General features: G+C 37.5%; 1 protein-coding gene across 4 annotated transcripts in view; it reads right to left on the reverse strand.

The window, feature by feature from the left end:
• The window catches only part of DIP-theta (Dpr-interacting protein theta), a 554,628-nt gene that overhangs the window by 201,884 nt on the left and 335,367 nt on the right, over window positions 1–17,377 (reverse strand). For all 4 annotated transcript variants that reach the window (XM_067764509.1, XM_067764510.1, XM_067764512.1 and 1 more), the window contains one exon: window positions 2,022–3,107. In XM_067764509.1, the coding sequence (XP_067620610.1) occupies window positions 2,022–2,541 (520 nt within the window). In that variant the 5' untranslated portion in view covers window positions 2,542–3,107. The remainder of the gene's footprint in view (window positions 1–2,021; window positions 3,108–17,377) is intronic.

Here is a 17,377-nt window from a genome sequence, read left to right on the forward strand (position 1 = left end):
TCTCTGAGTCTTCTTGAGTAGGCAGGTTTGTAGCCCAACCCATTTTTGTCTAGCAAAGTAGAAATTCTTCAAAAAATCGCATTGATTTTTACTTCCTTTATATTAGGTCGGTTGAATGTTTGTCTGCTTTTCATACAAATCTTGCAATAGACTTTTAAGTAACTTCTCATTGAGCTACAAACGTGAAACTTTACACATAGGTTAGAACACCGCGACAATGCAACAAAAGGGAAAAAAATCCGTTAGGTGGCGCACGGATCGAAATAATTAAATAAGAATTTGAAAATTTTCAAACCAGCTTTTAAATAACTTTCGATGAGCTATAGACTTGAAATTTCAAACTTAATTCAGAGGTCGATGACAGCCGATAACACAATACAAATAGTTTCGCTAGGGGGCGCACGGACTGAGATATTTAGAAAAATCTAAAGGAACGGAGGGAACTTTGGGTTGATTTTTATGTAAGTTATCATTGAGCTACAAGCGTAAACCTTAACAGATAGGTTAAGACACCAAGAAAATGTAAGAAAAGGAGAAAATAAAAATAAAATAAAAAAATTTTAAGCACTTCCTTTATATAAATGGACAAAAATCAGCGAAAAATGTCTCATTATATTAAGACATATTCTTGCTAAACTTTGATTTTTAAATTTTGACATAGAAATTGCAAAAATATGTACGAGAAGTAAAAATATAAAGGTGGAGCGCAATTGATTGACTAATAATATCCCCTTTCCTACCAACTTTCCAATCCAAGTAATGTGCGCTCCACTTTTGTATTTTTACTTCTCATAAATATTTTTGCAATTTCTATGTCGAAATTTAAAAATCAAAGTTTAGCAAGAATATGTCTTTATATAAGGAGACATTTTTCGCCGATTTTTGTCCATTTATATAAAGGAAGTGCATAAAATTTTTTTATTTTTATTGACAACTTTTTTCGAAGCCTGTTTTATATTTTCCTCCATACAAAGTGTAAACATTTTTTTATGGAAGAAAATCTGAAAAAAACCTTTTTTAAATCAATAAGAATTTTTAGAGACCTTTGAAAAAAGGGTTTACCACGTTATCCCCAAAATCAAAATCCTCAAAGCAAAATCCCCAAATCAAAATCCCCAAAATCAAAATCCCCAGAATAAAAATCCCCAAACTCATAATCCCCAGCACAAAATCCCCATTTTATGTGTGAAATAAATTCAAACTAGGTTTAAAATCGCCGCGACCAAAAAAGGCTAATAATCCATACCAACTTTCTGCATAGGTGGCCTTCGGCCGCGCTTATAAAAAATAACCCTGGGCTACGCCATGCCAAGTCCGGGTGTGTGGTATAACCGTGGCTACCGTCACGGTGATGTCCTTCTGCGTAGTACACGCTTCTGTTAGTTTGTTCGAATTAGAGCGACTAGCAGTCCTATATATGGATAAGTAAAAATATGTATTGCCAAAACGTGAATATGCATACATAAATATGAATGAAAGAGGAAAGAGATATTGCTATTTTTTACACGGTCATGATGTTTATCATAGCACTGGGATTTTGATTTTGGGGATTTTTACTTTGGGGATTTTGATTTTGGGGATTTTTTTTTCCTTGGGGATTTTGTGTTTGGGGATTTTTTGGCACTCCCTTGAGAAAAGTTAGAGAACTCTAAATAAAAAAATCTGAGCATTGCTAATAATGCACTATTAGAAAATTCAATATCACTGATCAAGTTCTGTTGAATGCGCCCTAAATTATTCCACACAAATTGAATTATGGATAATATATGTACATAATTGTATATAGCAGGAAAAGCAACAAAAAATGCATTAGTTTGAGCCATTTTACAAAAGCGTGCAACGGGACATTCATATAGCTGATTGATTAGAGGCATCTGCCTTTAGAGCAGTGTAAGTTATGAATGTTGGAGACTTGGAGTCTAAAACTCAGCTCTGCCACTGCCATTTTTATTTTCGTACTGTACTCACGCACTTTAAAATGTGCAGAAATTTGCATAAGCCACAAACAAGTAAGTACTTACCAAAATGATGCGCGATATGATCACGTTCCTCCGACTCTATTGGCATACCACCATCACCACCGAGCATTGCCATATTTTCCATGCTATCACCCATACCACCACCACCATCATCATATTGATGATGACTATGCATATCGCTATTGTGCATGTGTGCCGCATCAACAGTATAGGAGGCAACACCTGCCGCAGCTGAGGCACAATAGGCAAATGGTAATGGACTGCTAAAACTAGAGCCACCGTCACCGCTACCTCCACCACCACCATCATAACCTGGCCATGGCCAAAAGCTGTTAATCCAAATTGCTGCAATTAGCAATGAAATTTCCGGTATTTTACGTTTCCGTTTAATTTTCATTATGTGCGTTGTTGTTGTCGCTGCTGTCGGCGCCAAAGTCACTGTCGTTGCTGGCGTCACTGCTACTTTTGACATTTTCATATGCGTTTCACGCAATTTTATTAGCCTATCTTTGGACGTTGATTTTGTAATCGTTAGCGCGCGCAATTTTATTTGGGTCAACATTTCTCTGCAGTGTTTTTTTTTTTTTTTGTGTGCTCTGCGAATCAGTTGAAATGCGCCCAAAAGTATGCAATTGTTACCGTTTTTGCGGCAATATTTTACGACGCGTTAACAATATTATTATAGCAGCCGTAGTAGTTGTTAAAATTATACGCATATAAATTATATAGATATAAGCGAAAGCAGATTCACTGGTATTACACTACGTAAATGTGACAATGGCATTATTCCTCGAATCCACACTCATTTAAGTTTGCGTATTTTGGAGTTTTATGGGCGTATTAGTTTCCGTTGGTCGGTAAGTGCTTTTGAAAGCGAAGGAAGCACGGCGTATATTATTACATTTAGTTTTATTTGTGTGTCCTTAGCTGTAATTTGCAACCATTTCTTTTTAGTATTTTATAATTACACTTTAACTATAGTAAAATAGTACGAGTCTACACTTAATTTTGTACAGCTTCGTTTTTAACGTGGATTAGCTGCAGGAATTTTTTATTCCATTGATTGCAACTAAAAGTTTTTAATTTCTCAAGTACACTAGTAGTATTTTGAATAATACGGAGCGTTTCCTGAAAATGAATAATGATATAAATAAAGTTATTCAAAGTCAATTAAGCTGGTTTGGAATAGAAAACAATTACAAAACCCCGTCGGTAAATTTTAAACTAATACTAGAAGACCCGGCAGACGTTGTCCTGCCCTAAATTTGGCCCATCTGCATACATTTTAATAAGCTTTTTCCGTCTGACTCTGCCCTCCCCCCTCTTCACTTTTTCCTAATCCTTTTATTCACTCCTCCCTCTGTCTTTTTCGCTTCATCTATCTCCATCTTCATCTCATTCTATCTCTTTCTCAATCTCCTTCTCTCTTTTCTCTTCGCTAAATTCCTTCTCATTCTTCTGCATCCCTTATTGCCTGTCCCAGAGGGTGGGATGTATTTTATTCCAGTTCCAGTCCCACTGCGAGTCTCAGTCGCAGTCCTAGTCCTAATCCCAGTCCCAGTCCGTCTCTGGATAATATATTGCTCTGTACTAAAGCACTCATCAACAGCTTTCACTTGATATCCATATTGTACAAACACTGTCTAGGCATTCACTGGCCCACGTTTTGGCCTATATCTCGAGACCCTAGTCACCCAGAGATATAAAAATTACCCTCTAATAAAGCACTCATCAACAGCTTTCATTTGTTATCCATATTCTATATTCTCGGGTCCACGTTTCGACCTATATATCGAGACCCTGTACGTCGACCGCAACCAAACCTATGTAGTAACCACCGCGTGAGGTTTACGCAATTTGTGTGAAAGTTTGAACAAAATCGACCGTCGCATCTCTTCAAACACCGGCGACCAACTATACCACACATTTTAGCCTTTCTCTTTATATATATAGATTTTTATTTTTCACACTTCACTATAATATTAAAATGAAATGCAGATTTTCGATGCTTTTGTAATTCGGCTTAAAAATTGCACATGGAACAACTAAAGACTCTCTTGAATTAAAAAAAATGTCATAGTACCTCTAAATCGCAGGTCCCCTCAGAACCCCCCCCCCCCCACCCTGTGGGCGGGCCTGGTGATGTGCTATACTTGATATCATTCGCTATAATATTTTTTATTGATAAGCACTAATCGTGAGAATTTGAGTGCTTGCAAGTAAGTTTAAGCTTTACACAGAGGACAATATTGTCTTAAAGTCCCAAGTTGTTATTCTTACAGATATTTTACAACTTTGCCTTTGTCACACATAATTTTAAACTTAAACTAAAAAATAACTTAGCTGTGTTAGACTATAAGTATGTACGGCAAAAACTATTTGTAAGCAGTTCGTTATTATGTTCACATCATCACCATCACAAGTTCGTGCTTAGCTGCCTAGTATGCCGATAGGACAAGTCTCTACGCCGGAGAATTTTCGTTCATTTCCATACCATAATCTAGCCAGTGTAGCCTCTGAGCATTTATTCGTTGCTAATTTCATATCTACTCAGAGATTATAAATATGATCGTAATACATCATTCAAAACCACAGGCAAGATCATAAACTTTTCGGAAAACTTTACTCTCGAACGCTCCAAATGTCGTCTTGCTGCACCATCCATGATTCCGATCCTTACGTCAGGTCGATGGATGTCTAACGGCGTAGTTTTTTTTTTTTTTTTGTCGATATTTCGGGAGAGGTTATTTATTTTTTGATGAATTTGGACTGGATAGCACTTGTTGGCGTGAGTTATTGTTCATTTGGTTCTTAAGCTAGTATGGTTTTCGATATATATCCTGAATCTAAAGTAGATAACGTATCTCAAAGCCTCGTATTTATATTGGTCAACAGTCACAAGGTTGCTAAGGCGGGAAAGCATAGATTCTTTTATTGATGACCTTAAGTATACAGTCCTGTCCTCATCTATTGCAAGACCCACTTTACTCACTATTTATCTTATCACGATAGGCAGCTGCCTTTTTTCAAACATTCTTTGTGATCAATAGCTTGGAGAGGTCCTCCCAATCCTTATAGAGCCGGTGGTTTTGCTCAACGTCATTTGAAAAGGCCTTTTTAGCTTTGATAATAACCGCTAGCTGTCTGAGAAGCTCCGCGACGGCAAACTTTCTCACCGTCACTGCGTGAACTTTTTTCTCTGCACAAAGTCCTCTACCTAGCTTAGGTACCACAAGATAAAGATACAAGTCGATATAGTCATAGACATTGTTGGATGCGCACATTTAGGACACTGCAGTCGATCGTGACTTCTTTTTGTGTTCTTCTTTCAAGAGACGACCAAGTAGTTTGATGTATCCTTTAATGCCTGGTACCGCAAACGGCTCAGTTAGCCTCACAACATTGTGCAATGTTACATTTTTATAACATGGCCGCTTAAGTAATCGTTTACATTTTCTAGCTTTTACAAGAAATAACTTTTTGTATTCTTGTAACAATAAAAACGCTCCGCAAAGTGTTTTCTTTTTATATATTGATCGGGTAAATGTCAAAGATTTCCACCATGAAGTTAGTAGCCAGACCACGTCCAGCCTCTAGGTTCGTGGATTTAAGTCGCCACTTAGACATTTTTAACTACCGCAGCGTTATTCTAAGCTCCATAATCCGCTGGGTCTTTCTTTTCTTGCCGTCCGCATCGTCTATTGGTTCATATGCGCAAATTGAAAAATCTCCGCTTAATGCGAATCACGATGAGAATCTTTTTCACAGCCGTGCGCGACAATGCCTAGCAGCAAGTTTGTCTCTCACCACAAAAGCCACACCATGGCTCGAAAATGCACTTCTACTCATATGGCCACTAAACTGGATGTTACAATTTCCTCCATATTTCTGTCTTACCCCGTCTATCGAACTTCCTGTATGGTGGTTTGCATATGAGAAGAGATAAACCAACCACCCGAGCTCATTTTCTAAGAGAGTCTGAAGAGTCTCTAGGAGAGCTTCCGGGCAAATGCCCTTAGATCGTTGAACTTTTAATCAAAGTCCGTTGAACGTTGCCGGTGTCAAATCTCATCCCAAAGTGGTTACTTAGCTTTTTCATAGGAAAACGGAGGGTCGTCTCGTGGGCTAATGACAAAATTATAACGCGCTGTTAAAAAAATCGATATCTTCTCGATAAAATAAATCGACAACAATCTGGTAACAAGTTGGTAATTCATCAACAGATAAATTTTCGAATAAAAAATCGTAAATTTTTTGTTATCATATCGACGACTTTTCTATAAACGACCGCTTACTTTTACGATAATAAATCATTATTATTTGCATAGTTTATAGATAGTTTTTGATAGCTGTTTGATAACGAATCAATAACTCATCGATAGTCTTTATTATCAAAAAAAAATATATATAGCACTCTGAATCGATAGCTTTTTGGCTGCAGTTTAAGCCTTTTTTTTTCAGTATTTCTACTGCTTCAAATATTGAAAATAATATACCGCATTGCCATTATTATCCGATATCACCCTAACATTCAAAATATTTAAAAGGATAAACAACTAAAGGTTTCTTTATCGTGCAAATGAAATCTATACATTCATATTTCATTCAGAAAAAATGTATATAGATAAACATATACATATGTACATATGCAGCTACTGGGTTCACTTACTTACATTTACCACATATTTGCATATCTCACCATTATTCATTATTTATTTTTCCATTGTGACAACATACAAAGCCACTCTTTGGTAGATCAAGTCAAGATAATCACGTCAAGTAAAACAAAGAAAACACAAAACGAAATAGAAAATTGGCAAGAAGGAGGTGAGGTGAGATAAATAGTTGGCAGAGTATAATAAATGAATAAACACAACGAAAATACAATGCGAAGCATAAAAAACAAAAGCAAATGAAAAACGAGCAAACAGAAATTAAAATGATAAGAAAAGTGTGGAAAATAGCAAAAGTGGTAATGATCATATAAAAATGAATAAAATACAAACGAACACAATAAAGCGCTGAGCACGACGCCAAATGAGATGGTGGGCAAGCATTAAACAAAAGCGTGAATAACAGCAAACAGATAAGAAATCGACGCAGCAACATATATACTAACGCAAATGCAACAACAAAACTTGCATAACATAAAAAGAAACAAATACACAAGTAAAAATTTGTGTGTAGGAAAATAGTGAAAAGGAAAACAATATGGCCATTCAATGCACAGCAAAAACGATTGACAGCAGCAAATGCTAGCGATATTGTGTAGAAAGTGTAAAGGGGAGAAGGGGGAAAAAAGCGTAAAAAATCACGTTAGCATACCATTAAAACAAGGTAATTGTCAACGCTAATCGTATTAACTTGTCAATGAAAGCTTCCAAAGCGGTAGAAAATGTGACTTGAAAAGAGGAATTTAATGCAGCTACATGAAAGAAGTGAAACTAAGCACAAAATATATCTGTGAGAAAGCATATTAAATCACAAGAATGGGCAGTTAATTTAAGAGATTCACAAACACGACGTAAAAGTATGAATAATGACCAATCTCTTAGATAATATTTTGAGATTTAGACCTAGTTTACATATAACGAGGTCATCCGCATTTTGTAGTTAACTCCTATTCGTTAATAAATGCCCAGATTAGGTATAACGCCGTGACATTTTCGGTCGAAATCACTCACATTCACCACTATGCAATGCAAAAAATGTCACAAAGGTTTACTGTCAATCACTGAAGTGAATGAATTATCATACGAATTTTGATTCCCACGAGCCATAATCACTCGTTGCGTTATACAAAATTTGCCCCTTAATAACTAAATTAACCATATAGGTTTTCGTTCGATAATCGGTTGTTATGAACATTTTTTTTTTCCCATAAACAAAGACCCATCTCTGGAATGTAATCTATTGGTGGAAGCACAAAATAACAGAGAAAAGTGAAAAATTTACAGCTAATAATCTCATTCTAAGGGATGGAGGATATGCGAACGCGTATATTGACTATTGTGAATTTTTTGTAGATTACTGCATGTGTAAACGTAGACCTCGTAGAATCCGGTACGATCTGCACATCTATGGTGCACTATCAAAGTTATATGTGCACGGTGACAGCCGTGATGTGGTGGTAGCGTGTCCGTCTCTCACACCGAAAATCCTGGGTTCAACTCCACAAAAATTTAGGAATAAGTTTTTTTTATACTCAGTTGAGCAGAGCTCACAGAGTATAATAACTTTGATTGGATAACGGTTGGTTGTACAGGTATAAAGGAATCGAGATAGATATAGACTGCCATATATCAAAATCATCAGTATCGAAAAAAAATTTGATTGAGCCATGTCCGTCCGTCCGTCCGCCCGTCTGTCCGTCTGTCCGTTAACATGATAACTTGAGTAAATTTCGAGGTATCTTGATGAAATTTGGTATGTAGATTCCTGGGCACTTATCTCAGATCGCTGTTTAAAATGAACGATATCGGACTATAACCACGCCCACTTTTTCGATATCGAAAATTTCGAAAAACCGAAAAAATGCGATAATTCATTGCCAAAGGCGGTTAAAGTGATGAAACTTAGTAGATGGGTTGACGTTATGACGCAGAATAGAAAATTAGTAAGATTTTGGAGAACGGGCGTGGCACCGCCCACTTTTACAAGAAGGTAATTTAAAAGTTTTGCAAGCTGTAATTTGGCAGTCGTTGAAGATATCATGATGAAATTTGGCAGAAACCTTACCACTATTACTATATATGTGCTAAATAAAAATTAGCAACATTGGATGAAGGACACGACCACTTTTTAAAAAAAAAATTTTTTTAATTCAAATTTTAACAAAAAATTTAATATCTTTACTGTATATAAGTAAATTAAGTCAAAATTAAAATCCAGTAATGATATGATGCAACAAAATACAAAAATAAAAGAAAATTTCAAAATGGGCGTGGCTCCGCCCATTTTCATTTAGTTTGTCTAGAATACTTTTAATGTCATAAGTCGAACAAAAATTTACCAATCCTTCTCAAATTTGGTAGGGGCATAGATTCTATGACGGTAACTGTTCTCTGTGAAAATGGGTAAAATCGGTGGAAGCCACGCCCAGTTTTTATACACAGTCCACCGTCTGTCCTTCCGCTCGGCCGTTAACACAATAACTTGAGCAAAAACCGATATATCTTTACTACACTTAGCCCACGTACTTATCTGAACTCACTTTATCTTGGTATAAAAAATGGCTGAAATCCGACCATAACCACGCCCACTTTATCGATATTGAAAATTACGAAAAATGAAAAAAATTAATAGTAATAATTAATAAATAATTCTATACCAAATACGAAAAAAGGGATGAAACATGGTAACTGGATTGCTTTATTGAAGCAAAATATAACTTTGGAAAAAACTTTGTAAAATGGGTGTGACCCCTACCATATTAAGTAGAGGAAAATGAAAAAGTTTTACAAGGCGAAATCAACAGCCCTTGGAATCTCGGCAGGAATACTGTTAGTGGTATTGCATATATAAATAAATTAGCAGTACCCGATATATGATTTTCTGGATCACCTGGTCCACATTTTGGTCGATATCGCGAGAACGCCTTCACATATATATCTAAGGGTCACTCGCTTTTAAAACCCTCATTAATACCTTTAATTTGATATCCATATCGTACAAACACATTCTAGAGCCACCCCTGGCCCACCCTAATGGCGATATCTCGAAAAGGCGTCCACCTATAGACCTAATGCCCACTCCCTCTTAAAATGCTCAGTAACACCTTTCGTCTGATACCCATATCGTACAAACATTCTAGAGTCACCCCTGGCCCACCCTAATGGCGATATCTTGAAAAGGCGTCCACCTATAGACCTAGTGTCCACTCCCTCTTAAAATGCTCAGTAACACCTTTCGTTTGATACCCATATCGTACAAACATTCTAGAGTCACCCCTGGCCCACCCTAATGGCGATATCTCAAAAAGGCGTCCACCTATATACCTAATGCCCACTGCCTCTTAAAATGCTCAGTAACACCTTTCGTTTGATACCCATATCGTAAAAACATTCTAGAGTCACCCTTGGTCCACCTTTATGGCGATATCTCGAAGAGGCGTCCACCTATAGAACTAAGGATTACTCCCTTTTAAAATACTCATTACCACCTTTCATTTGATACCCATATCGTACAAACACATTCTATAGTCACCCCTGGCCCACCCTAATGGCGATATCTCGAAAAGGCGTCCACCTATAGACCTAATGCCCACTCCCTCTTAAAATGCTCAGTAACACCTTTCGTTTGATACCCATATCGTACAAACATTCTAGAGTCACCCCTGGCCCACCCTAATGGCGATATCTCGAAAAGGCGTCCACCTATAGACCTAATACCCCCTCCCTCTTAAAATGCTCAGTAACACCTTTCATTTGATTCCCATATCGTACAAACACATTCTAGAGTCACCCTTGGTCCACCTTTATGGCGATATCGCGAAAAGGCGTCCACCTATAGAACTAAGGATTACTCCCTTTTAAAATACTCATTACCATTTCTCGTTTGATACCCATATCATACAAACACATTCTAGAGTCACCCATGGCCCACCCTAATGGCGACATTTCGAAAAGGCGTCCACCTATAGACCTAATGCCCACTCCCTCTTAAAATGCTCAGTAACACTTTTCGTTTGATACCCATATCGTACAAACATTCTAGAGTCACCCCTGGCCCACCCTAATGGCGATATCTCGAAAAGGCGTCCACCTATAGACCTAATGCCCCCTCCCTCTTAAAATGCTCAGTAACACCTTTCATTTGATTCCCATATCGTACAAACGCATTCTAGAGACACCCCTGGTCCACCTTTATGGCGATTTCTCGAAAAGGCGTTCACCTATAGAACTAAAGCCCATTCCCTTTTAAAATACTCATTACCACCTTTCATTTGAAACCCATATCGTACAAACACATTCTAGAGTCACCCCTGGCCCACCCTAATGGCGACATTTCGAAAAGGCGTCCACCTTAGACCTAATGCCCACTCCCTCTTAAAATGCTCATTACCACCTTTCATTTAATACCCATATCGTACAAACACATTCTAGAGTCACCCCTGGTCCACCTTAATGGCGATATCTCGAAAAGGCGTCCACCGATAGACCTAAGGCCCACTTCCTCTTAAAATGCTCAGTAACACCTTTCATTTGATACCCATATCGTTCAAACAAATTCTAGAGTCATCCCTGGTCCACCTTAATGGCGATATCTCGAAAAGGCGTCCACCGATAGACCTAAGGCCCACTCCCTCTTAAAATGCTCAGTAACACCTTTCATTTGATACCCATATCGTACAAACACATTCTAGAGTCACCCCTGGCCCACCCTAATGGCGACATTTCGAAAAGGCGTCCACCTTAGACCTAATGCCCCCTCCCTCTTAAAATGCTCAGTAACACCTTTCATTTGATACCCATATCGTACAAACACATTCTAGAGACACCCCTGGTCCACCTTTATGGCGATTTCTCGAAAAGGCGTTCACCTATAGAACTAAAGCCCATTCCCTTTTAAAATACTCATTACCACCTTTCATTTGATACCCATATCGTACAAACACATTCTAGAGTCACCCCTGGTCCACCTTAATGGCGATATCTCGAAAAGGCGTCCACCGATAGACCTAAGGCCCACTCCCTCTTAAAATGCTCAGTAACACCTTTCATTTGATACCCATATCATACAAACACATTCTAGAGTCACCCCTGGCCCACCCTAATGGCGACATTTCGAAAAGGCGTCCACCTTAGACCTAATGCCCACTCCCTCTTAAAATGCTCAGTAACACCTTTAATTTGTTTCCCATATCGTACAAACACATTCTAGAGACACCCCTGGTCCACCTTTATGGCGATATCTCGAAACGGCGTCCACCTATGGAACTAAGGATCACTCCTTTTCAAAATACTCATTAACAGCTTTCATTTGATACCCATATCGTACAAACATATTCTAGAGTCACCCCTGGTCCACCTTTATGGCGATTTCTCGAAAAGGCGTTCACCTATAGAACTAAAGCCCATTCCCTTTTAAAATACTCATTACCACCTTTCATTTGATACCCATATCGTACAAACACATTCTAGAGTCACCCCTGGTCCACCTTAATGGCGATATCTCGAAAAGGCGTCCACCGATAGACCTAAGGCCCACTCCCTCTTAAAATGCTCAGTAACACCTTTCATTTGATACCCATATCGTACAAACAAATTCTAGAGTCAGCCCTGGTCCACCTTTATGGCGATATCCCTAAATGGCGTCCATCCATAGAACTATGGCCTACTCTCTCTTAAAATACTCTTTAATACCTTCCATTTGATACACATGTCATACAACCACATTCCAGGGTTACCCCAGGTTCATTTTCCTACATGGTGATTTTCCTTATTTTGTCTCCATAGCTCTCAACTGAGTATGTAATGTTCGGTTACACCCGAACTTAGCCTTCCTTACTTGTTTTAATTACAAACAAGTTTTTCTAAGAGGGGTCAATATACCGAGTGTTTTTCTGAAATGAAATGTTTTGTAGTGAAAGCTCATCTTCCTTGCAGATGCCCTTGGGAGTCGACGTAAAAATGTAGACCCCGTCCTGCCAATTTGTTGGAAGAATTCAAAAGGAGCACGACACAAATTGTAAGAGTAATCCGGCTTAAATTCTCTTCAGAGTTTCATATGTGATGTGACGTAATGCGAAGCGAGCGTATTGAAAATGTCATATGCAAGTAACGGGCTAGCCCCAAGCTAGATCTGTTATACCTAGATTTATTTACTGTAGTCGGAAGTATCCAACATCACGCCTAGTTAACTTGTCTTTTAAATAAAAGTAAAAAAGTGGTTTAGGGGCATATTTCAATAAGTATTTCGCGTCATGCAGCGAAAGATTATTGTATAATATCTGGTGCGAAATAGAACAAATCAAATCAGGTATCTCGATAACCCAAACACTTGACGATTTCGAAACTCATAAAATATGTTGGATACGATAATGGTGTAAACTGTTGCTTTATATATCTTTCTGTTTACTGGTTTTATAGGCAGGGAAAAGTGAAGCCTTAGAATTTGTGTTGAAGTGTGGTGGGTAGCAAATTGTTTTTGTAATTGTTCATTAGCAAAAAAACAACACAGAAGTTCATGTCGTTATCGTAGGTGTCCTAATTTGCGGAGAAATTTTGATGCAAAATACTCTCATTTTTTGCCGACTCTCTAAGTTCCTAGATGACAATTTTCCTCTTCTCGCATTTCAGTACAAAAAGTGTTAACATCATTTTGGAAAGCCTTAAGAAGAAAATACTGCCTGGTTCAACAGATTTTAGACTTTTGATATTTCATATTTTTTCATATTTCATATCTTTATTAAGTCAAATGTTAACAACCTTACTGACTAGATTACAGGTTAACTTAGTACTAGTTTAACAATTTTAAAGTAAGATTTACTGAGATAAGTAATAGGACTCAATGCGTGCCTTAAACAGAGACCTTGGCATGGCAAAGTCCAGGTCAAGGCTTCAGGATAGGCGATTAAATTCTACAAGACCTCTTATAAGAGGTGCGAAACTGAGGTAATTCGAACGCAGCACTTCAACGCGGAATGTACTGTGAAAGCGGAGAGCTCTGTTATGGAGATTGAAATTCAACTGCCCAAGAAGTTCTGAGCAGTCAATGGCACCGGATATTATGTCAAAAATAAACATTACGTTTTGAACAAGACGTCTAACTTCAAGTGGCAAGACATTGATAAGCATGCATCTTGCATTGTAGGGTGGCAGGGGATTAACAAAGTGCAGAGGTTGAAGAGCAAATCGTATGAACTTGCGCTGAATTCTTTCAATTCTTAAAGAGTGTGAGGAGTATATGGGATTCCAGATGACTGACGCATACTATAACTTGTAACGCACTAAGGCATTCTATAAGATTTTCCTGGTATATGGGTCCTTGAAATCCTTGGCATATCGTCGCAAGAAAGCTAAGTTGGTATAAGCCGTTGGTATGAGAAAGTTTACATGATTACAAAAAGTAAAAGATGAGTCAAAAATTACGCCAAGATCGCGAAACTCATTAATGGACGCAAGAGTTACATTTGAAATCGAGTACGCGAATGAAACCACATTCGTAGACTTAGTATACGTCATGTGGCAGCATTTACTAATATTGAGTCGCAGATTATTTTGACAGGCCCAATTATTTACAGCATTCAGATCTTCTTGCAGACGCAATGCATCAGAAGTACAGGAGATTCTCCGAAAGAGTTTTAAGTCGTCAGCATAAAGCAAATAATTCGAATAGTTTATGCATGAGCCAACATCATTAATAAACATTAAGAACAAAATAGGACAAAGGATGCTACCTTGTGGTACACCCGAAGTTGCTGAGAATTCATAAGACTTAGTTCTCTCGATTTCAACAAAAGATATTCTATTTTCCAAATAGGACTTCAGCCACGACAGAAAGCTTGAGCGAAAGCCCATGTTTTCAAGTTTCCACAGAAGTAATTTGTGCGAAACTGTGTCAAAAGCCTTGGAAAAATCCGTATATATGGTGTCAACTTGACATCCATCCTTAAACGCAGAGACACAAAACTGAGAGAAAACAGCCAGATTTGTAGCAGTCGAACGTCCCGCAATGAAACCATGCTAACATGGATCGACTATTTTATTTATAGCGAATGATACTTTGTTTTTAACTACCTTTTCAAAAAGTTTTGAACATGTTGACAGTTTGGATATTGGCCCATAATTCTTTACTTCATTTTTATTGCCTGACTTGAAGATAGGAGTGATAGACACCAGCTTCCAGCGATCAACAAAAACTCCAGACGATAGCGAAATATTGAAAATGTGGCACAGTGGCACACAAAGAGAAATACTAGACTTCTTAAATAAAAAAGAGGACAATCCATCAATATCATTTTTGATTGAGGTCTGTAAGGAGGATATACCCAAGATAATATCGGTCTCAGACAAGGACAGAGACCCAAAGTCTAAAGGTTTGGGGCTATCAGTAAGATACCTGTTATCAAGGTTATCGGCCTCAACAACAAACGTAGATTTGAAAAAATCAGCAAAAAGATTTGCCGAATCGACCAAACTGTTGGAGCAAATGTCATTAAATTTGACACAGGTAGGTATATTAGAACAACCTTTCTTTGAAGAAACATAGTTCCAAAAAGATTTAGGATTAACTTTCAACTCATCTTCAACTCTAGAAAAGTATTTGTTGTACAAAAACTTATCAAGAACATTGAACTGCGTCATATAGGAAGTATACTGATCTTTAAAAACAGTATCGCTGGTATCCTTGTATAATTTAAAGTACTTATTTCTTTGATTTTTCAACTTTCTCAACCTAGTATTGTACCAGGGTAGTTTGTGAACTACCTACTGAATATGTCAGCCATCTTTAGCAGAAAAATGTCGAAACATTCAGTTGCATTTTAGCAAAGAAAATAGATGTCCAGTCTATTTCAGATATGAGAGAGTTTAAGGATTCGTAATTTGCATCCTTAAAGTTATAGGCGCGCTCATTATTATTTATATTGTTTTTCGGCACTAGTTCGAAGAATTCAATAGATAAATATAGGGCTACATGATGCATATCTGATTTATATATAGGAAATACACATTCAGTCAAGTGAGTTATGAGGTTCTCATCGACAAAAATTAGGTCCAAAATATTGTTTAACTGGTTCACGAAACTGTTAATCTGAATTAAATTGGCACTAAAAAGGGTGTCTAAGAAATTAATCTCATGGGGATGATGAAAATTAGTAGGTGTTAAGATATCATCTTCTAGTAATTTCGACCAAACAACCTTGCTGAGATTAAAATCTCCCAGGACGCAAAAATTACTATCAACATTATATTCATATAGGTCAAATATATTATTAACATGAGCAAAGTACAGCAAATCTGTGCTGCAAGGCGGAATGTAAGAAACGCAGATAAATAAATTGCCAGAAGGCCCAGAAATACAGACACAAAGCTGGTCCAAGAGAGAGTCATCGTTAGAAAGCGGCACAAAATAAGAGAGAAGAGAACGCCTTACAGCTATTAACACCCCACCGCCTCTGAGACGCCCTGTTTTGATAGGGTCTCTATCCTTTCGATAAGTTTGAAACAGACTTTGAACAAAAAATTCTGAGTCAGAGAAGTCATTATTAAGCCAAGTCTCAACAATGACGTAGACATCATAGTCGCACCGTGAAGTGGCTAAAAATATATCTTTAGATTTCGTTCTCAACCCAGATATATTCTGATAATAGATATTTATACTTTTTTTTAATATTACCGCATATAGCTAAGATTTTGCAGTTGAGCCTTGTGCTTTTTGAAAAAACGGAATGGTTTAATTTTGACGTCCGATGGCCATAGCGAAGACTCAAGAAGCTTATTATATATTGAAGGCGAGACTCCAAGTTTAAAATTACATCTTTATAACGAACTCGAGTCTGCATCTTTCTTTATTAATTTAAAACAATGAATTAATGGAGGCGAGATGTTTGCATTATGTGAGACATAGTCGACAATGTCGCTAGCGTTTACCGTCGGCTTAAAAGACGACAAATGCAACCATTTCAATCTAACAGCTAAGCTAAGATTTGCGTTTGAATTGCTACCTACGACAATGGTGGGTGCTTTTATGAACTTATTTGAAGTATTATTATTATTGTTAGATGCTAAGCTAGAATTACTAATAGATGTTAGGTTAGTAGCGACTGATCCCTGGCGGCCAAAAGCTACAACCTTTGCATGTTTCTCACACTTTAGTTTGAGTAGCGAAAGAAAAACGCCATTGGTAATGCTTACGTAATTGGCAGGTAGCTTCACACTTTGATTCGTCTACTGAGGAGTATAGAATATATGCTGTGAGTAGCCAAAAGTAATTAATTACAGTGAACTAAGAGTGCTAATGTTGTTCTCAAATCCTCGTGCTAGACCCAATAAATCATTTTTCAATATGGGAATAATTTTTGGCGATAGCAATTTCTTCCTCAAAACAAAGAATTTTTTCTTAAAACAAGGAAACCTAAAGTGAACGAAACTGAGAAGCAACCCTTTTTCATATTCTCCTTTACGACCCTAACGGTGTAGTAGCGGAATGAATATCCTCATAGAGTTAAAAAGGAAGCGGAGAAAGTCTTTATCAGTTCTAAAAGGCCTTTCCTGTCAGCATTAATAACTTTTTCCTAGATCCTCTTTGCTGATCGATGAGACCGCTTTTTGATGGGATGATGTTTCGTCCATAGAAAGATGTCTCGTCCATAGAAACGTTGATGCAAGGAATCCTCGGTTTCCAACTGACACAACTTGCTCTGATGAAACATACATCTTACACACTCATACACC

This window comes from Eurosta solidaginis, chromosome 2, assembly GCF_040869045.1.
Source record: "Eurosta solidaginis isolate ZX-2024a chromosome 2, ASM4086904v1, whole genome shotgun sequence".
Taxonomy (NCBI): Eukaryota; Metazoa; Arthropoda; class Insecta; order Diptera; family Tephritidae; genus Eurosta; species Eurosta solidaginis.